The 22,640-nt window shown below is 44.1% G+C and overlaps 2 protein-coding genes across 11 annotated transcripts in view; both read left to right on the top strand.

Annotated features, from left to right (window-relative positions):
* The window catches only part of STN1 (STN1 subunit of CST complex), a 42,237-nt gene extending 37,158 nt beyond the window's left edge, over nt 1–5,079 (top strand). For all 8 annotated transcript variants that reach the window (XM_068139441.1, XM_068139440.1, XM_068139444.1 and 5 more), the window contains one exon: nt 3,990–5,079. In XM_068139441.1, the coding sequence (XP_067995542.1) occupies nt 3,990–4,147 (158 nt within the window). In that variant the 3' untranslated portion in view covers nt 4,148–5,079. The remainder of the gene's footprint in view (nt 1–3,989) is intronic.
* Nucleotides 5,080–18,144: 13,065 nt separating this feature from the next.
* Nucleotides 18,145–22,640, top strand: part of SH3PXD2A (SH3 and PX domains 2A) — a 271,897-nt gene continuing 267,401 nt past the window's right edge. For 2 of the 3 annotated variants that reach the window (XM_068139448.1, XM_068139449.1), the window contains exon 1: nt 18,146–18,407. In XM_068139448.1, the coding sequence (XP_067995549.1) occupies nt 18,336–18,407 (72 nt within the window). In that variant the 5' untranslated portion in view covers nt 18,146–18,335. Of the gene's footprint in view, nt 18,408–22,640 lie in introns of all 3 variants that reach the window. The other variant, XM_068139450.1, reaches the window with a different exon arrangement.

A 22,640-nucleotide genomic window follows, 5' to 3' on the forward strand; every position in this document is an offset into this window, starting at 1 on the left:
AGCTAATCAGTATAGCTATAAGCAGGAGTGCAAGAGCAGCTTCCTGTGAGCATGGAGAGAAGAGCAGGTGTGCCAGCAGGAAGCAAACCTCTAATATCTGAAATAAACAGCTATTATCTCAGATCTTTATCTTTGAGAATACTTAGATTTTGGGAGGAACCAAATGTAATGAAGCTAGGTCAGCATCTAGCAGCTGTTACTTTGTGCTCTGGGTAAGTTGCAAATCTTGCCAGTTCAGTTTCCACAGGGGAGCTGACACAAACGTGACTGTACAGAAAGGTGATAACCCCACCTCCATTAAGTCAACAATAAAACTTACTTAAGTCAGTAAGATATTCTTGGTAACTTTTTAAGCTCAGGTAGAGCTCAGTTGGTTGTTCTTTGTAGGTAGGGATTTCAGTCTAGCAAAATCCTCTTCAGATAATGTACCCCTGCGGCCTCTAAGTTATCCCTGTCCCTTAAGCCTATTGTGTCTTATTGCCATAGTGATAGCCTGTGCTTTACTTGAATGTCTGTTAATTACACAGGTACATTGCTGCAGAGTTTCTTTCAATTCATTGGGCAGAGTATGTCAGCAGGGATCACTTGCTGCTGGAGTGCAGCTATTTGTGGGGTAGAATGCACTTCAGTGCAGAATAAATGACTGACTGGAACATAAGGCATATAATCTTTAATTGCTCCTATCCTTATACTATCATAACTGTAATAATGCATGTGGAACTGGTATGTTAAGGTTATCCTGCAGTGCAAAAAGGCTGACTGAAGTAGTATTATTTTTGGGTTTTCAACTGGATACCTTAGCAATAGTAAAATTTTAGACAGTTTGTATGTGAAGTAAAAGTTCTGGCTTTGAGGGACAGAGAAAGTAAATGTTACTGGGTGTGCAGGTAAAGATGAGCTCATTTGCCTGAGACTGCTTCAGTGCAGCAAGTTATCATATCACTTTTGTCTTTTATTCAATTAACATGATCACAGACAACATCTCTGAGAGTAAAATCATTCCTCTGCCCATTTTATACACCAGCTTGTTCTCCTGAGAACCTGAGGTTTTTATACCGTTGTGCCACGGTAAGAGCTGGAACCTGCATACAGCTGACATACAACACTGAGTGATTTCCTAGTGTTTAACTCCCCTCTTGTGCATTATCACATTGGTAAAGTACTCTTAGAACTTCTAGAGAGGTTTTGAAGTTCTTTCTCCTGCTCAAGAGGAGTCAACAGTAGAGAGAAACTTGTAGATCAGTCATGGAAAAGACACTGAAGAGTCCTCAAAGCCATGTTTTCTGTACTGAGCACGTTAAAAACAGCTACTGCTTTACAGAACCTCTTGTTCCTCTTGACGCTTTCCACCTACGTAGTATCCTGTTGTGAAGGCGGCAATTTCCAGGTCATTGTCTCTTTGCTAGCCTTCAGAAGGGCCGTTTCAATCTCCTGGCCGCAGACGACTTTGACAAGGAAAGCTAAAAGCTTCAATCAAACCCGACAGAGTACTGCGGATATGGTCTCTGAATGATGCAAGAGCATAGAGCTCAATGTAACTGTAGGACCCCCTCTGCTGGAGGGATGGCACTTTGCCACCTACTTGGCCTTGACTAGTGAGCAGTCTTGTAGTGGGAAAATAGAAATATGGTAGTACCTGAAGGGCTTTTGCTTGTCTCTTACAAGAAATTCCTACCCACTTTCTTACAAGAGTACTATTAATATTCCATGACAGAAAGACTGATTTATGGTAAACAAAGTTCTTCTCTCACCTGAGTTACTTCTCTGCCAGTTTTCAAGGCAATGCCTCACCCTGCTGCTTTAGTTGTGACACATTCTCAGGCCCAACCCAGCTGCCTGAAATTATTGTACAAGTTAAAAAAAAATCCTCAGCATGCCTAGTCAGAGCTCCACAAACCCTGATCCTGTAGCATGCTTATGTTACGATCCCTGTCCTTGGCTCTGTAATCCCAAACAGCCTGATCTTAAATACCCTCATTGTGAGGGTACTGTGGGTCTATCTAGAGGCCTAAGAAGCCAGGAAAGGATGACAGTACATTTTGACTCCAGTCTGAGTCACAAAATAGTAGATGTAGGACAAATTTATTTCCATGTTGGTTTTGTTGGTTTTGGTTTTTTTGACAGATTTGCTCTGCTTTTAGGCTTAGATGAGGTTGATAGTAGAGAGAGGGGAAAAACAGAATAACTTGAAGTTTATGTCAGAATGAGCCCTGTGTGATGTGACTGTAGTGGGCAAATAGTAATTGTTCCAAAACTCTCTAATCTCTGATATTAGTGGTGAGGCAAGACAGTCAATCACAGCTTGGCCTTCCTCAGGTGGTGGACTGGCTGGTATCTCAATGAAAGAGGCAGCATCACCCCACTCCAAAGAGTATATTTCTGCAAAGATGGGCTGTAGACTGAGAGTGTTTCTGGGTTACCTACTGATTGTCTACACCTGCAGCTACCCTAAAATGCCATTTTCTACCAGCATCTAGGAGGAAAATATGTATGGTGCTGTTGAGTAACACTTGAGTCACTAATTCATCAAGATTTAAGTTATTGTTGATCAGGGATGGGCACTTTGACCTTCTATGACAAACCTGTGACTAATGCAAATGCAGCTACTCACTTTGTTTGAATCAACAGTCACTTTGACCAGGTTAGAGGTGGTGTTCTGTTCTCTGCACTTATCTGTCACTGGGGTGGTGGATGCATTTTTTTTTAGCTACCAGCCACAAAAGTCTTTTATCACTCTGGATTACTGACTTCTGAAGAAATACCTTTGCCCAATTCAAAGCCTAATAGCAATTAGACTGAACTGGTTTTGGTGGTTTTGTTTTTGACCAATAACCACCATTGCCTCCTCTACCAGTGACTTTTCTCACAGCTTCTAAGGCAGTTCTGGGGCTCATATGATTCTAGAACAGAGACTGGCAAAAATAAAATTCAGAGCAGGAAAAACCAAAATACAGGGATGTCTCTGGCCCTTGGCAATTCCTCAGTACCCTTATCAAACTTCTTTTGCCTGATGTGAACTGAGAGCTGAGGAGGAGGAAAGTCATTTGTTCTGCTATGTCTTATTTATAGTAGTTTTCCATTATTAGCCAGAGAAAGAAATCCGTTGTGGAGTTCAGGGGACCGGCAGCTCTGATGATTAATGGGTTTATAGGGTCTGGTGGAGGATATCGCCAGGGGAAGTTTAGGCTCGTGGTGAGGAGAAAGTTCTTCGCCGAGAGAGTCATTGGTCATTGGAATGTGCTGCCCAGGGAGGTGGTGGAGTCACCATCCCTGGAGGTGTTCAAGAGGAGACTGGACGTGGCACTTGGTGCCATGGTCTAGTCATGAGGTCTGTGGTGACAGATTAGACTCTGTGATCCTCGAGGTCTCTTCCAACCTTAGAGATACTGTGATACTGTGATATGTTGGCTGGGACAGCTGAGTTTTAAGCAATATTGAAGCTGTTAAGGACTTTTGTCTTTGGCTTGACCTCTAGGAAAAGAGGTCGTTTTCACATTTGCATTCTCTCATATATTTTCATGGTTCACTTCTCTGAGGAGGAGATAAAACTGAATAAAAAAGTTCTTTGACTTGCTAGTTGTGTAATTGTTCATGTAGTCTGACGTGCAGGTGTTGGGATTGCATTGCTAGGTTAATGAAAGCTGCACTGCATCAGATTTTCCACAAGATGGCAGCATTGGGCAAGCAGTTACAGGTCCTGGTCACAGACCTTCCTTCTGTTCTGGAGAGTTTTGAAGTTGAATATGAGCAAAAGGATTTTCACTTGGTTTCTCCTGAAGTTGCAGAAAGTGGATGGCTCACATAGGTGGACAGTGGAGGTACTGTTATCCTCATCACCCCTGCTTTACTACCTAGGGTATTCTTCCTCCAAGATAGCTGTACAGTTTATTTATGGCTAATCTGAATAGTAATCAATAAAAAGAGGCAATTAGGCTGAAGTCTTTCCTTCATTCCTGGATGCTTTTTTAATGTATTTTTTTTTCCTGCAGATGCTGAAAAAGGCTGTCATTTTCTTCATGTTCTGACGTGTGTTAGGCAGAGCTACAACCCCTCTCTGACCGAAGCAGTGATGCATCGTGTCGTGGAACTGCTTGAGTATAAAAGTGACATTGTCAGCAGTATGGAAGGATATTATATTGCCTTTTAAAGAGAGAAGATAAGATATATTCATTCTGATCCACTCAGGATAAAGAAGGGAAGGAGGATATGTTGTGTGACCCTGAAAAGCTGATAACGCCTGGTATGAACTAAAGGGGGGCGGGGAGAACATTCTTCAAATGCTGCTTTTGTCCATTTCTAGAGAAGTCATCTGAATAGCACTGGCCTGAGGAAGGTTACCTTGCAAGACATTTGATCTGAAATAATTACAACTCTATTATATGCCACAGTTCCAAGCCCAGACGTATTCAGTATTTATCCTTAGAAAAGACTTGCTGCTGCAGGGTCTTGTCTGTTTAATTAATCTATCTAATGGTGTGGAGGTGAGACCTTTAACTGGAATAGAGTAGAAAGGATTGAATGTATCTGTCCTCTTTCCTCTGCACCTTTCCTGAAACAGTTGAAACAGCAGACTCCCAGGAGGCAGATGTAGTGGTAAAGCCCTATAAGGATTGATATAGCAGGGAAAAATAAACCATACACATGAGGAAAGCCAGTGAGTAGCCCCATGTGCCAGGTCTCTGGTTTGTTGTTATAATGTATGCCTCATTCCAAGCCCTGGCTGCAGTGAGATACAGGCTAACAGAAAGGCATGACAGAATATTTGGCATTTATATTCAGAGGCCTGTGGAAAACTCTGGCCTTAAAGAGGTGGTACATTTATCCATAGTGGAAAACTATGTATGAATCATTCTTTTGCTGTAGATTACTTACTTGCTGCAGGGCTCAATTTCCCTGCAGGCATTCCTACTTCTAGCGTTGCTGTTCTGTTTTGAGTTGGTACCTTCCAAATCAGGTCTTACTGAACAAGTGCTGAAAAGATGTACCTGTGCAGAAGGAAATAAAGAGGGTTAAGAAAGAATTATAGTATCCTTCTCATCCCTTGCCTACCCACCCCCCACAACATCTCTGGAAATCAGGGAGAGAAGTCCAGATTCTGAGTGAAGTGGTATTGAGAGGAATTGCAACTTCAATTTATGCTAATGAAAAGACCTGTTTTGCCACAGGGCAAATTTCATTTTGAGATTCCTGTTGTGATTGCTGATCAGTTTGAAGTAATGTTTAAAAACAAAGGTTATCTATGTAAGAAACATTTGGAATATTTTCCTAAATTCGCACTCACTTCAGAGGTTCACTGTATGTTGCTGCTTGATTGTGGATGGGTTGCCTACCTTAAGAAAGAAGTTGACTCACTGGAACATGTCCAGTTGGTCTCTTCTCCCAAGCAACCAGCACCAGAACAAGAGGACACAGTCTCAAGCTGCACCAGGGGAGGTTTAGGCTGGAGGTTAGGAAGAAGTTCTACACAGAGAGAATGATTGCCCATTGAAATGGGCTGCCTGGAGAGGTGGTGGAGTCACCATCATTGGAGGTGTTCAGGAGGAGACTTGACAGGGTGCTTGGATACATGGTTTAGTTGATTAGATGGGTTGGATGATAGGTGGGATGTGATGATCTTGGAGGTCTCTTCCAACCTGGTTTATTTTATTCTATACTTAGTATGAGTTTGAGAATATTTTAGGGGAAATAAGTGGTGTCTTGAACCATACTGAAGAGCATGGTATCTCATTTAAGAGACTGGCTTGGCTGTTTTCTTGAAATGTTCTGTATTGGCAAAAGCTGATTTTGCTGGGAAAGGGTTAAAAGAACACAACTAGGTTAATGGGAAAGGTGATCTCTCTCAGAGTAGAAGAAGGGAAGATCCTGGTTGTCCTGAAGGTATCCAAGAAATGTTTGTGGGCTGGATGAATTTTTGGAGGAACTAAATAGTGGAGGAAAAGATAGTCTGGAGATTGTGTTTCTCTTTAGGGTGTCTTAAAAATTCATACTGAAATGGTATTGCATCTTTGTCCTATGCAGCTTGTATAGTCATATATGCAATTCCTAAGGGGTTGCTTCCAACTTTGATGCTTCATTTCCTGTGGTTGAAGTGTGTTTCTGTGTGAAACCCCATGCCACCTATTTTAATATGCATTGGAGGTCGATGCAGACACAAAGCGTTTGCCTTCCCGGTCCTGCCCCTGCTGCAATTTGAAAGCAACTGTAAAGCTGGAGATGAGGTGGGAGGAACTTATCCCAGGAAAGACAAATAAGTGACTCTGGAAAGAACCTAGCCTTGAAGTGTTAAAGTTGGTCATTGCTCACTCTGCTGGGCTCTCATCATGGAGGGTGTAATCTGTCAGAGGTTGCTCTCCAAGAACAAGAAAATGATTTTTCTCACTTGAGTTAATTTAGGGAATTAATGTGAATGAACACAAGGGAGCCTACAGTTCTTACAAAAGGAAAAGGTTATGTTACTATTAACAAATTACACAGATTCTAATTCTGAATAACTGTACCCAGTTGTACCTTAAGCTTTTGTGTTTTATTTTTTTCCCCCAGTAGCCACCCAACACAGACTAACCCTTACTCGAGTTCATTCCCTCTCTTGTACCTACAGGGAATACCGTATGCATATTCCTGCACAGAAGTAGCCTGGGTAGCTGTGGGAGCACAGAGCTTACTAGGTGGTTTTACCTATTTATTCAGTATCTCTACAGTATGCTTCTGTGACAGCAGTCTAGACATACCCATATTGGTATAAGTCACCTTTATGTAAGTCTACCTACATACACTAGGGCTTTTACTGCTAATAAACTGTCTCTCTGTTTAAAGATCATATCCTTAACCAAGAGAGTCATATCATGCACACTGTTAAAATTCTTAGACCCCACCTACAGAAGATTGTGCAGAATATTTGGTGAAAGCACCCTTTATTGTTTTGTTTAATTTGAAAACTTGTTAGGCAACACAATTATTACTGGTTTATTAAAGGACTTTGAAGGTGGCACTTTAATGTAGAAAAGACAAGTCAGAATTCATGTTGTAGGGCTGCTTCAAGGCCAATTCCAGTTTCCATAGAAACGATTATGGCCATAAAAAGCAGGTAAGTAAAATGGAGTCTTTAAAAGCTGTCAGCATTTTTCTCTTACCTTAAGATATGTTTCCGTGGAATTGCAGCACCTGAGAACAAAAATTACCAAAGAATCTTAATATTTGCTTTTAGTAAAATACAAGGGGATGGCTGTTCTGGTGAGGAAACAAATTTGCCATCTGCTTAGGTGAGAGAAGAGATGAGCTTCCTTCATGCCTCAGTTCCCTCTTCTATAAACTGGGGGGAAACCAGCTTCATCTGTAGGGGCTTAACCCTCAGTTTTTCTCAAGGTTAGTCATTAAAAGCTCTCAAGATATGTCAGTGGGAGCTGTTACACAAGAATTTTGTGGCTCTGTGGGAGAGGGTGAATGGATAGGTGCTGCAGTGGGACTTAGTTCTAACCCAAGCCACACTTTGGCAAATAGCTTGCTTGCTTTGCCTCTTTCCAAGCATATCCCTTTGCCTGTCTTTGTCTTTCTGCTCTCCAGGTCCTATGAAGTCTTTGTTTCCATTTGTATCCAATATTTTTACAGCTATCCTGCTCCCTCTCATGATTTTTTTTTTTTGATGACTTCCTAAAAATAAGAATCCAGGTGAATGTTCTGAGTGTTCTTACTCTCAAACAATTGGGTTGTAAGTTTGTACCCATGGTACGCGTTTTACACAAGCTACCCGGGAAGTTAAGCTTGTCTTTTGAAGTGAAAAATGAAAGCGTTAACGACTGGCTACATGGCTGAGAGCTGTTGCTTTTGTGTATCTGTCCATACTTGTGTATTCTAGTGATGAACACCATAAGTAGGAGGAGTTGCTAATTCATTATTCAGAAGAGAATTCCTCAGCGAGCAGCCAGTGAGGCATGGAGCAACACGGAGAATTAGGAGACAAAGTACTGAAAATCTGCTTGTCAAAGAAATGCACTTTGGTTTCCTTTGGGAGTAAGCTGAATCTGTACCTAGCAAAATTTTGTATCTTTATACTACCTTTAGATGGGAAAGGGAGCAAGTTCAGGTCCCGTGGGCAATCTGAATTTTGAAACTTTGTGTTAGTGTGGCACTACATTCTTTATTGCTGTCCTTCAGCACAGTTTCCAGCCCCAAGCCTACAGCTGCAAAGATAAAAGAATAATTATAATTGGCTGCTATACTCCTGGAGCCCCAGGATTACAGAGTAATTTTTGTGCATGTTTGTTGGCAGCAGGAAAATGCTGAGCCAGGGATCTTGGGTTTCATTCCCAGCAATATGCCCTATCAGACACAAAGACCTACCTCTAATTTCTTTCATCTATTTCTACTCTCTCCTTTAACTGTCATTTCTCAAGACCCTCATTTCATTCACAGTCTTATGGTTCATCTCTGCCCCACAGATTCTGGTCCAACCTCCTTTCTCTCTACTTGATTCCCTTTTTCTTTTCAAACAGATGTCCTTGTCAGCATCTGGCAATTGCAACTTTCAGTATAACCCTGTTGCTTAACTGGCCTGGCAGTGTTCACAGCCCCTTCTGATTCTAGCAGGCTGTAGTTTGCTCCTTGTCTAGGCATCAGAATAGGCAGATATCCCCCACTTCATTCTTGACCTTCCTTGTGATTTGCAGCAGGAAAAAGCTGCAATTTCAGGACACTTGTGGGTTTTTTTTCCCACTCCACCCTCCCACAGACCCTGTAGCTCCCTCAGATTCTTGTGGCGGTTTTCTTGTGGATATCCAAGTATAAAGTAAATATAATTATAAAATAAATCACTTGTCTTTCCTAGACCTGAGCAAGCACATCTTGGGCCCCTGACAGAAGCTGTCTCCCTCTCCCTGTCACTTTCATGTCCTTGCAGATTTCATTGCAATTTGTGTCAGCTAGTTAGTGTATCTTCTTTTAGCCTACTTGTTTTCATTTGCTGTTTGTTTGTTGTGTGTGGTTTTTTTTTCCTGAGAATGTCTGATTATACTCTGCTTATACTGTGTGTCTGGGTGTTTGTCAACTTTTGTCCCACCACCCCAAGTAACTTTGTAATCTGTTGGCTGGTTAAGAGGGATTAAGGACCCTGAACTGTTACCATATCACACATTTTTAGAAGATGAATGCACTGACACAAGAAAGCCTGAAGTAGTGCCTCTATTAAGAGGAAGGAAGAGACACAGTCATATAACAGGAGAGAAACCACAGAAGACAGTCCTAAGGAACTTGGCTTTATGATTTCAGTAACTTCAGCTGCCACAAGAGGTACTTGTTCTCCAGCGGTCTGTTACAAAATGACTGGATGGCTTTTCCTGAAGTTTGCTCATAGAGATCACCCCAAGCCATTTGTGATAGGAAACTGCAACTCAAACTGTTAATATCTGGTAAACTTACAGCATGGAGATCAGTTGACTCAACAAAGTTGAGTAACGTTGTTTGGGATGCCACCAGCCTGTTCCCACTAGCATCTTTTAAATGCACAGTTGGAGGCTCTACTAACCTAGTCACAGTAATTTACAAGATGAAACCAGCCCAGATTAAAAATGTTGCCTGAGCATAACACAAGCAGGAATTTGCTAGAGAAAGAAATATCCTAAAGGAAGTATTTTCAGCAAGTGTGAACCACTAAACGGTGTGGTGCCAATTAACCTGGCACAACATGTCCTACAGCTCTTGTTTTGGCTTGCCTCTTTTATTTTTATTTTTGATTGGAAGAATAAATGTTTCTTCCTTACCAGCTACAACTGGAGCTCTTTGCCACCTCAGCCTGTGATCAACAGGCTGTGAATCTACAAACATGTAAATGCCAAAATATCTGCTTGTCTTGCTTGAAAGCTGGAGGAGTGGCTGCAGCTAAGCCACTGCTTCCACAGAAGATTGAGGCTTGAGACAAGATAGTTCTTTGTTCTGCTTTTTAATTCCAACCAAGTTGAAAGTCAAGCAGACAGGGAAGTGACAGGGAGGTCATCCCACATCTGCTGTGAGCAAGGTAAGACAAATTGCAAATGCATCACCACCTAACAGCCAATGTGATTGCAGGAAGCATGTGCCCTAAGTCTCTTACTGACCTGGAAAGTCCATTATCTCTTCCAGGTGTGGAGACCTCATCCAAATATTACAGTGATAACTGGAAATAGGAGGGAGGAATAGGTTCTCTCAAATATCTTCTCCCCAACAATAGAGTTGTGCAAGCCCTGCAAGCCTACCTGCTTCCAACATGTACTTTTCTTGGCCAGGTACAAAGGTGGTAGGAAAACTAGAAAGATACTTGGAGTTGGTTTTCTTTCCCCCTATTGCCAATATTTAAGTCATTCACATTGGGCACATAGGAGTTGTCCTCACGTGTGTGTGAAACTCTTCTTTGTTGCAATGTCCACAAAACTCCCAGAGCTGTAACAAGTCCAGCTGGTGTTCTGAAACTACTGCCTGCACTGCTAATACTCTCTCATGGTTGTCTTTCCCACCTTGTCTTTTTTTTTTTGCTTTGCCCCAATAAAATATCTTGACCTTAATTTTTGGTTCAAAGTAGTTGTAGTTTGTCATCCTGTGAGTGCAGCAATTCAGGACAAACAAAACAGAAGCAAACTGATAGAAGTTTTCGTTGGTATTCTGGATGTAGGAAAGGATGAGAAATGCAGAGGAAGGTAAAGGAGGAAGATTTAGCACAAGGATGTCTGAAATTAGTCCCACTGAAAAAGGCTAGAGAAATAATTGCCTAATGATGCTTTAGACATCTGTTTCAGGCCAGGCAGCAGGTGCTGCATGTAATGAAAGCAAGGACTTGCACAATTTTATTTTCTGCTATTAGAAAGCAGGGGAGGAAATGAGAACAGGAAAGAATAGAGTAAGAGAACATTTATCATAAACAGCTGGACAAATTTATATAGAGCACAGTAATATTTATATGTTTTTCTTCTGCCTGCCTTATGCTATCCTTTAACAGTTCCTCTGTTCTGAAGGGTGGTTTGCCTTTCTAAAAGATCAGTGCCTCAGCTGCTCAAAATTAGATGCTGAAGTAAGAGCTGGCCACCAAACTCTCATTGAGGATCAGAATGTTCACAATAATGTAATTGTAGCTTACCCAAGTGCTGTTACTGATGGAAATGGTCCAGATGAAAAAGTTGCCATTGTCTTATAGGGGGTCCCTGTGTGCCCCAGTCACTGGACTAGTGGCTGAGAAAGATTCCCATTACTGAAATGGTCTTTAGAGTTGCAGCCCTGATGGTCATGGTCACAGCTTTATGCAGCCTTGGATCCAGGCCCTGCTAGATAAACTATAGTTCCAGTTTCACAGGATTACAGGATCACAGGGGTTGGAAGGGGCCTCTGGTGATCTTAGAGGCCAACACCAAGACATTTTCTGGTTTGGGATGATTATTGCTTTTAAAAAAGAACCAAATCATCCTATAGAGCATCTGATTTTTCATAGAATTGTTTAGGTAGGTTTAAGGGCTGGACACACAGATCTTTCCTAACACTGCCAAGTCCACCACTAAACCATGTCCCTAAGCATCATGTCTACATCTTTTACGTACCTCCAGGGATGGTGACACAGCCACCACTTCCCTGTTCCAATGCTTGCCAACTCTTTCGGTGAAAGACTTTTTCAGAATTTCCAACCTAAACTTCCCCTGGTGCAACTTGAGGCCCTTTTGTCTTGCCCTATCACTTGTTACTTGGGAGAAGAGACTAAAACTCACCTTACTATGGCTTCCTTTTCCCAGGCTAAACAGCCCCAGTTCCCTCAGCCACTCCTCATGAGATGTTCTCTAGATGCTTTGCCAACTTTGCTCTTCTTTGGATGTGCTCCAGAACCTCAATATCTTCCTTGTAGTGAGGGGCCCAAAACTGAACACTCTATTTGAGGTGTGGTCTTACCAGTGCCAAGTAGAGAGGGACACTGGCCACACTATTCCTGATACAAGTCAGGATGCTATTGGCCCTCTTGGCCACCTAGGCACACTGCTGGCTCATGTTCAGCCAGCTATTGATCGACATTCCTGGGTTATTTTGTTTCAGAGAGCTTTCCAGCCACACTTCCCTAAGCCAGTAGCATTCATGGGGGGTTTGTCACCTGAGAGCAGGACCTGGTACTTCCTTGTTACACCTCATACAATTGGCCTCAGCCTGTCTATCCAGCTTGCCTAGATCCTAAGACTTCCTATCCTCAAATAGATCAACCCTACCCCTCAAGTTGGTGTTGTGTGCAATCTTACTGAAGGTGCACTCAATCCCTTCATCCAGATCATTGATAAAGGTATTAAAGAGAACAAGCCCCAATACCAAGCCCTGGGGAACACTTGTGACCAGCCACCAACTGTATTTAACTCTGTTCATCACAACACTTTGGACCTGGCCATCCAGCCAGCTTTTGACTCAGTAAAGGGTACACCCATCCAAACCATGAGCAGTTTCACCAGAAGAATGCTGTGGGAAACAATGTCAAATGCTTTGCTAAAGTCTAGGTGGAAAATGTCCACAGCCTTCCACTCATCCACTAAATGGGTCACTTTGTCATAAAAGGAGGTCTTGTTGGTCAAGTAGGACCTGCCTTTCATAAACTCATGCTGACTGGGCCTGATCAGCTGGTTTTCCTGTATGTGCCACATGGTAGCACTCAAGATTATCTGCCTCAATCTTCCCTGGCACCAAGATCAGACTGACTGATCAGGCTTGTAATACCTCAGATCCTCCTCTTCCAACCTTTCTCGTAGATGGGTGTCACGTTGGCTAGCTACCAGTCAGCTGGGATCTCCCTGGTTAGCCAGGACTGCAGGTAAAAAGTCTAAAAAAGACTAAAAGTGACTTGATGAACACTTCCACCAGCTCCCTCAGTAGCCTTTGTGGGTAAATCCCATCTGGCCCCATAGATATGTGTGTGTATCGAAGTGGTGCAGCAGGTCACTAACCCTTGGATTTGGGGGGGTTCATTCTGCTCCTCCTCCCCATCTTCTAGCTCAGGGGCCTAGGTACCCCAAAACCAACTGGTCTTACTATCAAAGACTGAGGCACTTCCCCAATGCCCTGCGAGGTCTAACCTGGGAATTACTGAAAAAATTACCATTTGTGTCTACCTATGGGATGCTGTTGCTGCTGAGAAGGTCCAAAAGTGCTCCTCCTAATGCAGTCTCTCTGCTGAAAACCACTTTTCTTTTACATGAAGGTAATTAAAATAAAATAATCAAGGCACTCCACTGCTGAGTGTGAGAGGTTGCATGTCTCAGATCTTCTTACAGTGTCAAGCTTGTGCTTTTATCATTGATGGTCTGACTTCAGTTCCTTGACTGACTTTTCATTAAGGTGTTATTGCTACATTTTTATAACTCAGTCCATCAGTCTGGTTCATCTATTGGCAGATTAACTCTTCCATGTTCTTCAGGGGATGTGCAGACAACTAAAATTGCTGTTAGGTTTCAGAAGGGGATGAACAAGTGAAAGTAATAAACAAGGACACTGGAGTTTTAAAGGGAACTTGGTGTCCATCTATATGCTTGGAGGTAACATGAGAAGAAAATACAAAGAAAGACTTCTTCCTAAATTGACTTCATTTGTAAAATGCCTGCATTTTCAATAATAGGTTGCCAAGTTGTTGGTTTGTTGTGGTTTGTTGGTTTTTTTTGCAGAGAGTGAGGCAGAGGCCAGACTCAAAATGTACTATTTTGTGACCAGGAAGAGTGACTGAAGTCAGGGATAGCATCCAGGGAGAAACCTGGGGAATCCCAAGCCAAACCTGTGATCAGTTTGATAAACTTCATCTGTCTCAAGTGTAAGCCTGACACGTATACAATACCTAAAGAAAAGATTGGTTTGGGCTTGCTTTATTTATTTATTTTTTTAACCGTGGCAACAGATACCTATAAAGCCTCAGTAACAATGGAAAAGTACAAGGTGTACATGGATGAAAAACAGCCTGCAGTTTGCTACTACTCCCCATAACAGAGTGTGCAGTGCATGCACTGCTGTTGCGAATCCTTCATCCATAACTGGTAAGAGGAACGAAGAATTCCACTAGCCCTGAAAGAGTTAAGTTTTAAGATAGCTGCTTCAAGAAAAGGATAATCTATAATTTAAGTCAAGAGGGTGAAGCAGCTCTTTCATAATGTAAGTAAAAGCTGTTGTGCCGTTGGGAAAGAACCTTGCTAGCAGGGGGAATGATTATTTTGGTTTTTCCATTATACTGGCTTACACACAGGGGCTGATAGAGCAGCACCAGAGTGAGGAGAGTGGGAGGGGAAGGGGGCACGCTACTGTGCTTGGGGAGGGGGAGCTGCCCTGCCAGGGCTGCAGCTGGTTCCTTCGTCTCCTTTCTACTACATTAGCTGGGCTATTTATCACAGAGTGAATTTCATTTGAAGAGCAGTAATCTCCTAAGAAGATGAAATGCAATTGGCTTCTAAAAAAATAGGGGAAAAAAGATTGCATCGTGCTTTGTGTTTCAGAGTTATAGATTTGAATGGCAGAGAGGCTCTACTATTCTTCTTGTCCCTATCAAAAGACGTGCATGTTGAAAATCTGAAGTGGAAGGACTGTGTGGAAGGCAGCCCTTTTAAGAAGCTGAGGTTTTGTAAGTACAGAAGCTGAGATGGGAGTGTAACAAAGGCTCTGTGTTGTGCTGTTGCACATCAGAGCCAAAGAAACCCTAAGGGGCACATCTCTAGTACCATGTCTAGCAGATTATGCATGCAACTCCAGTTGCCAGGAATGAGTTGTGTGGCTAATCTGTCATGCATAGCACTGAAATGCTACCCTTCCCCCGAGGACCTGAGCTCATGGGGCACTTTGCTTTCCCCCAGGGTGCTGAACACAGTTAGAGCCTCTCTTGCTTAGTGGGATAGGCAAGTGCTGTGTTCAACCTGGCTGCCCAGCCCTGGCAAACAGAAAAGCAAAAACAAGAAAGGAAAATCATATTTAACAGCCACTACACGGAGGGTTGCTAGGCCATAGCATGGTTAATATTCGGGGAGGGTTATTTATTATCTACAGTAATATGCCATGAATTAATAAGAGGCATTAGAAATGGCCCTAATGGAGCACAGAATATCTGTCCCTTGTTTTTTTCTCACTGATTTAATGATCCAAGTGTTTTCAATTTACAAGTCAAATGCTTATTTACAAGAAAATTGCCAGTGTAATGAAGTCCTGTTGAAATATGAAAACTCAAGTCCTGCCCCAGCTCTGAGACCATCACACACACATTCTGTCACGCATCACCTTTTGCTGTAATTGAATCAGGGTCTACGTTGCCAGACCATGGTTGTGTTAGATCTGTGAGGCTAATGTGATTACCTGTTTGGGCAAAAAAAACCCAAACCAAACAACCTCTTTGCCCAATTACCCACCCAGCAAGTGGCAGAAGAAAGCCTTTAAAATAGCTGGTTTGTCTCAGTCTTCAGAAGTCTGAATTTCCCAGGGTGTTCTTCAGGTGAACTTTATCAAAAGCATGAGTCCATAAAAGTGATTTATTAAATCAGCTGTAAATAGTGATATGTATTAAAATTATTAATAATGGCAGCAATATTCCTATGTAATGAGAAGACTTCAGTAATGCAGACTGTAAGAAAAAAACACAACATAATTACTGAGCTATTTAGGATTAAAATCCCTTGAGTTAGTTATTGTCCTACAAATTGACAGTGTCTCAGCCATGGTCCTATTCAGGGACCTGCTTTTCTGCACACAGGGTCAGTCATCCACCATGACTGCTGTGCTCTTTGCTGCACACTCTCTTTTCTTTTGCTCAGTCCCAGCTGCTGGAGCCCCCCTCTCCAGCACAAGGTTGGAAGCTTCGTTTTCCCAGCTGCTGCCAAAGAGAGGAGCACATTTTCCCAAGCCTGCAGCATAATAAGGGGTTTCAGTTATTTTTCTGCCAGTCTTGCAACAGTCTAGGAATGGACTCCCACTAGACAGGGTGTTGTACATATTTAAAAAGAACAATCCATGCCCCTAGCAACATAGCATTTTCCCTGTGTAGATAGATGGATGCAGCAAACAAACACGGAGAGCAGAAGGTGGCGGTGAGCACAAAACTGTCTGACAATGGAGGAGGGGAAGGGCTGGGCAGGCTCTGCAGCTGGAGGAGGCTGTCTTGAAGAAAGGTGAACAGGGGACTAGGTACTGTGAAAGCACAGGGTAGACATCAAGGGAGCACCGGTCCCAGGGTTAATTGGAAATAGCATCTCCTTCCTTACCAGAGCAGATAAGAGTACCAGTAAAAAGATGCCAGTTAGCAAGAATGTCAGGAAGGATGGGGCAGAGTGTTTGGAGAATGATTTATTTAGTCTCTTTCCCTCACAATGACATGTTTTGAAAGCTGATTTAAAACAAACTCTGAGTGTTTTTAACGATGGAGGAGACCTTTTATTATTTTTTGGACAGGGTGATAGGAGAAGGGGATGGAATGCACAATGTTTATTGATAAAGGCTCACAGGGAAGAGGCATCCAAGACCCAAAAGATGGCCACATCAGCCATATTTTTATCAATGGGCTATTTGAATATTTACATTTTCAAGGAAGAGCTTTCTTTGCACAGCAGGGACTTCTTGGCCAGTCTAAACAGTAAAGGTTGCTAATGTAAGTAATTGCTCTGCTGTTTTGTGTCATGCAAGAAGATTAGAAGTGGGAAGTCCTTCAAATAAGAGGAGGGAAGAGGGTGCTCTGAAGGATGAAAGACAAACCCAAAAAGTGACTACAGAGGTGGCCATATCAGCTGTTCCCCTCTGTCAGCCTTCCCGTTACCAAAAGTGTGTCTTTGCACATCCTGTGGTGGGACACGGGGATTCTAGAATTTTATGTTGGTTCATCAATTTTGATAACCTGTGTAACATCTGAGGAGGCAGAAGCAAGCTGGCTCACAGTAGCTTTCCCTGGCATTATGCAGCAGGTACCTGGTTCCCACCTGGCAGCAGCTGGTAGCTGTGTGCTGCTGCTGCTGCTTCAGGCTTTCCTTCCTTTGTTAAGCTGCTTGTGGAAAGCAGTTACCGTGTGAAACCAGCCACTTTCAAACATCAGACTTTAGGATGAGGTATCTAAGGCTTTATGACTCGGGTGTGTGTCTCATGATTGCTGTTACAGGGCTTATAATGGAGATAAGGTGAAGAATGACCATTCTTACTGTAAATATGGGGCTGCTTTTGCCAGGAGTTGGGACCTTTCTGTACTCTTAGGCTTGCAGGACTGGAGCTGTCAGCAGCACTCCGGAAGGCTACTGGAAAACCTGCATGAGCTGGTGTGGAAAAGACTTCAGAGAAATCACAGATCATAGCGATTTCAGTTAATTTGAATAGCTAATGAATGTCACGAAACAAGCTGAGGATCACACGTATGGTCCCATTTCTGTTGTAACTTTCAAACAGTCATATGCAAAGTGATGATGCATTATTGGGGGAAAAAATACAAACAAACAACAAACCTCAAATTTCTAGGGCACATGCTTTTTGAAGTGTGACTGGGGAAGATGATGCTCATTCATCTACATATGTGCAAAGAGCCAAAACGGGTTTGTTGCACTGAAAGCTCCGTATGACAGAGAGTTTGTATAACCTCTAGCTTTGATCCTTCTGTAGCCCCACAGACCAAGGCAGTGTGGACCTCCCCAGGTTGTCGCTGACCTTGAGCTTCCACATGGAGCCAGGGGGGCTGTGGGCTTAGACCCACTCTCTCACGAGTTTCCATCATGACCTTGGCCGGCTGCTTGGGGAAGGTATTTTTGACACTATCTGCAAGGAAAGTTGACTTAGAGCCATCCCACCCTTCCTGTGCCCCGGGTGGTCCCCTTTCCTCGGGGTCTTCTTGAGGATGATCCGAGGGGTCTCAGCAGGCTCGGGCTGAGGCAGAGCGCGGGGGGCCTAGTTGAGTTTGGGGGCAGCTCCGGGAGGAAAAAGTAGCCCCCAGTCTTCGCCACCTCCCCGCGGGGTTGAGGGGGCACCGGGAGGGTAGCCGGAGACCGCCGCCATCTCAGGGCAGGCCGCGCCCCCTGCCACACGGGGGCGGTGGCTCCCGGCCCCCTCCCGTCCCGTCCCGTCCCGCCGGCGCCCCCCGGGGCCGTCTGGGGGCGGGGCCGGCGGCCGGGCCCTGCCCCTCCCGCTGCCGCTGCCACCGCGCTGGCCGCGCAGCCCGAGGCAGCAGGCAAGGCGCGGAGACGGCCGTCGCCGAGAAGGGGGAGCTGCTGCAGCGGCACGGGGCGGAGCCGGCACCGGGGCATCTTTCCTCTCTGCAGCCCGCCCGCCGCGCCGGCCGGCATCGCCGCGGCGGGCAGCGCGGCGGAGGGTGCTGCCAGTGCCGGGAGGAGTGGCGGAGCCCCGCCGTGGGGTGCGCGAGGATGCTGTCCTACAGCGTGCTAGACGCCAATGTGGTGGACGTGGAGAAGCGGAGGAACCCGTCGAAGCACTACGTGAGTGGCGGAGGGGCCCGGCCGAGCCCCCGGTCCGCCGCCGGGCGGGCTGCCTGCCTGCGGGGGGTGGCGCACGTGTGCGGGCGGCGGGACGGGGCCGGGAGCCGTACGGTGCCCGGAGCGCGCCCCAGGTAGTGTCCTTGGCGGCCGTATCGCTGACCGTAACAAGGCACCCCTGCTCCTGGGCAGCCCTGACTGCTGCCGTGCCCGCTCCTTTGCCCCGGCAGGGACTCAGGTGAGCTGCCAGCGGGGCTCCGGGCGGCCGGGGGGCAGCGTGGTCCCACACGAAAATGGGTCTCGTTATGGAAATGCAGCTCATCTTTCTCGTCCTTTTTCATCTCGTTTATAATTTTGAAGTTTCCTACCCCTCTGAAGGTGGGTCTTATCTTCTTGCTCAACAATATCTAGCACAGGATGGAACGGGTCTCGGTTCCCCGGATTGTTTCCATCTTGGCCACAGGAATACAGAGTACCCCATGGGGAGTGGGGCAAGCCTCTGCTGCTTGTAGGGTCAGTGCTCCGGGGGTGCTGAATGCATCTTCACTCATTCTCTCACGTGAGTTATAGTCAGACCTTTTTTGAGGGGAGAGACGGTCTGCGTGATTATCGAGGCAGATTCAGTGTTTGGGATCTCTTTCATCTCTCTTACGCCTTCCTCCTTTCACACCTTACTGCCAATAGCACAGCATCAGAGGAGGATCTTTAACAACCTTTCTAGACTCCAGTGTTTGCCTGCAAGAGTTTGCAGCATACAGCAGAGTAGCTTTTGCCCATCCACGTTAAGTAGAGAAGCATCTTTTCTTTCCTTTCTGGGGTTTAGTTGCACCAAGTCCTTTAACTCTTTCCTCAAAATACAGCCTGCATTTTGACACACAGAAGGCTGGATTTTTTGCAGGGATAAGGTCGATCATCCAGCCTTGGTAAGGAAAAGGCCGATGGGGTGTTGTGCTTGGTGTGAAATCACTGATTCTTCAGAGCAGGTCAGCATTTGGATGGGTTGCCAGAAAGATAAGGGCAAAGATTGGACATAAAGCTTTGTTATTAGTATTTCATATGGCTGAGCTTTTTCCTCTAAGACTTAAACCATAACTCAGCTTAAGGCTAGAGGGCACTATGTTGCTGAGAGATACTGGTTTGTGGATGTAAAGCAGAAGCTCTCGCTACCATGGAATTAAGCATCTTGTGCCCAATTCATAGGAACGAGTGCGAGTTTTAGGTCTCTGACTGCCAGCTGGACCTGCGCATTCAGTCTATTGTTCATTCACCACTTCCAGACAGGACAGGCTTTAGCTTTTGCAAGCTGCTGCTGTGAATTGTGTCTGACACCACTGCAGGCTATTATGTCACCTGAAAGGTGGCAGCAGTTCAGCATCTGAGAAGTACGTCTGCCAAGCACAAAGATATACAAAAGAACTGGTAACAAAGTCTTCCTGATTGCCAAGAGAAATCGACATTCATTTCTTATTTGTTGGAAAATTGCCAGAAAGTAAGGATTTAAATCCTATAGTCACAGCTTTGAAAGAAAATATTTCCATGTTTTTCTGCAGAAACACATTTGTATTTCCTTAATGATTATTGTAATTGGATTTCAGTAGCAGTAACCTAAGCTGTTCCAAGGAGCTCTCTTCAGTGCTTCCAGTGGCAAATCTATTTCTTCCCCTTCACCCCTCTCTCCATATGTATTTTCTAATACTGTTTTCTGCACAACAGTTCCATGTCCCACTGTGTCCAGTTCTTAGCCAACAAAAGAGCAAACTAAATGGTGTGTTGGGTGACTAGTGTTGTGTCTCCCATGTAATCCTTGATCTCTGGCTGTATGATATTGGGCACAGTAGAGTCTCAGTTCACAAACAAGCTTTGGGGTACTTAGGTTAAAAACAATTGTTATCCATGTCCTGCGTGAATTAACCCACAGATCTAAAAGTCTTGGACTCTTCTTTGTTTTCTAGATTGCAGTTTACTGCAGATGCATGTTCTGCAGTCTTTCACCTGCATAGAGTAATTGAGGATGAACCCAGGCTGTCAAAGAATTGGGGCTGATCCATTGATTGCTGTTAGTTTGATTCTCTGCTCTTTTTTTTTTAACACAAAGCAACTATGTTTTTTTTCTTTCCCTGAAATTAGTATAGATGTAACGGGATTTAGTACTTTCCATTGCCTGTGGATAGTCTGGAGAGTAGAAAGCTTAGTGCTCTCTGCCTTATGTGGCTCTATAATATCAAATAGCCTTTCTACCTCAAACATCCATAAACACCTTCATGCCATGCCTTAAGGCCACACGACACGTACCTTGGCATCAGATTAATGATGTGTTTCTCTGGTGGATGGTGACATAGGTATTACAGGCATTTTAATGTGGCTCCCTTTCCTTTTAATTGTGATCTTTCAGGGCCACAGAGGAGCCTGCAGAGATGAAGGCAAGTCTTAGGCCTTGTGGGCGTGTGTAGAGGACTAAATGTGAGCAGCGCATAAGCCTCTGCACTGCTTGGCCCAGATGCCAGGAATCGTTCCCTGGAGCACATGTCTCACATGTCTTTCATGATATAAGCATAGCTTTTGTGGCCTTGACTCAAGAAAGTGAAAGAAAGAAGGCAGCTTTGCATGTCTTCTGCTATGATCCCTGTGTGTGAAACTTCTGAAGAGATGAATACCTTACTGGAAGATTTGTAGGGCTCTGCAAATGGGAAGAGATTAAAATCTTGGATCCAGCACTGTTTGACAGGAACCCAGCCAGCTCTTTTCTCTCCTTGGGAATTGCTACTAGGGACGGAATCTGGAATGCCTCCCTCTGCGTCCCTTTCAGCAACTGGGTAGCACAACACCCCCCAGCTGGCTGGAGGTCCTTGATGTGAAAGGGTAATCAGAAAGTTGGATCAATAACCACGTGCTTTAATGTAAGCTATTGCTGCTCTTACAGCTTGTGACTTTCCAGATGAACTTACTATTCTTTCTCCATACCAATGGACTTTTAAAATATTGACTTGCCCTTGATAAAACTTCAAAAATGTTAAATCTCCTTGCTTTCCCCCTTCTCTTTTAGCAAGGACAATGTCAGGAAGGTCAGGTCTGGGTTTGTTGGAAAGACCCTTGATGCAACAGGGGTCATACATTGGCTGAGCAATGCTGTGGTGAAGTTGGGGGGATTAGGAAGTGGCAGTTAATGGTTGAAGGTGTCAGTTAATCATTTTGAAGATAAAAAGCTGGTAACAAAATCCAAATCCCTTTTTCTGGCCCCTGCTAAGTTTTAAACAGTCTGAAAGTCTCTTCTCTCAGTTATTGAAGTTTGATTTGCTTATGGGGTAGCTTCTTTGGCCTTTAGTCTGAAATTGTGATTGTCTGAATTAAACTTGAAATGATTCTAAACCAGAAATGCATTCTCTACTTAAAGGGACTTGCTGTTGATACTTGCCTCCTTTAACCATCCATCAAGAAGCCTTTTAATCCTCCTTTCTCTCTCTCTGTTTTCAGGTTATCTTTAGGCAGATACCCTTTACCCAAATAGCTGATTCCTTTATAAACCCTGCAGGAATTGTTTGCCTACCAGATGTGCTTGATCACCTTCTCAGGGAGGTGAGAGTGGGTTAGCACCATCACCTGTTCACAGTTTCACGGAATCTGGGTGATGGCAAATGTTTATTAAAAGCCAAATGAGTGGTATCTCCCATCCCCCTTCCTGCTCACTTGTCTTTCACAGACAGCCAAGCAGTTACTGATGTGCATTATCTCTCTAGATGTTTATATGCTTGAGGTAATTTCTGAAGTCCCTTAAGTGTACTTGTGTTATCCCAAGGGCAGGGATGGATACATGAGTACAGATATTTTTCTTCCAGCACTACCCTACCTTTCTAGCTAGGCTTTGTGTGGTTTTCAGCTTTGTATAGTATGGAGGGAAGGTAAAATACTCTTGCTTTACAAGAGGCTATTCTGTCTCTTTCCAGTTAGAATGAGGTTCATTGCTGATTTTAGTCATCTGAGATGCTGGCATACTGTCCCAATTCCTCCTCAGGGTAATATGTTTCCCAAAGCCATCTCTGAATGTCTTGAGATTGGTCTTGTAGCAATCTCTCTGCTGCATGGATATGGTTGCTAACCTCCTCAGGGCACTAGCATTGCTGAATTGTAAGGGATTGAGCTTGCTGTCTTGGGTTTCAGCATTGCTCCCAGGAGAATGTGAGTGTGCTTGTCACAAGTGACCTGCTGTAAAATATTAGCATACTTTGAAGAAGAAATTTG

The sequence above is a fragment of the Melanerpes formicivorus genome, unplaced genomic scaffold (assembly GCF_026170545.1).
Source record: "Melanerpes formicivorus ecotype bairdi unplaced genomic scaffold, bMelFor1.0.p_v2 SCAF_6, whole genome shotgun sequence".
NCBI lineage: Eukaryota > Metazoa > Chordata > Aves > Piciformes > Picidae > Melanerpes > Melanerpes formicivorus.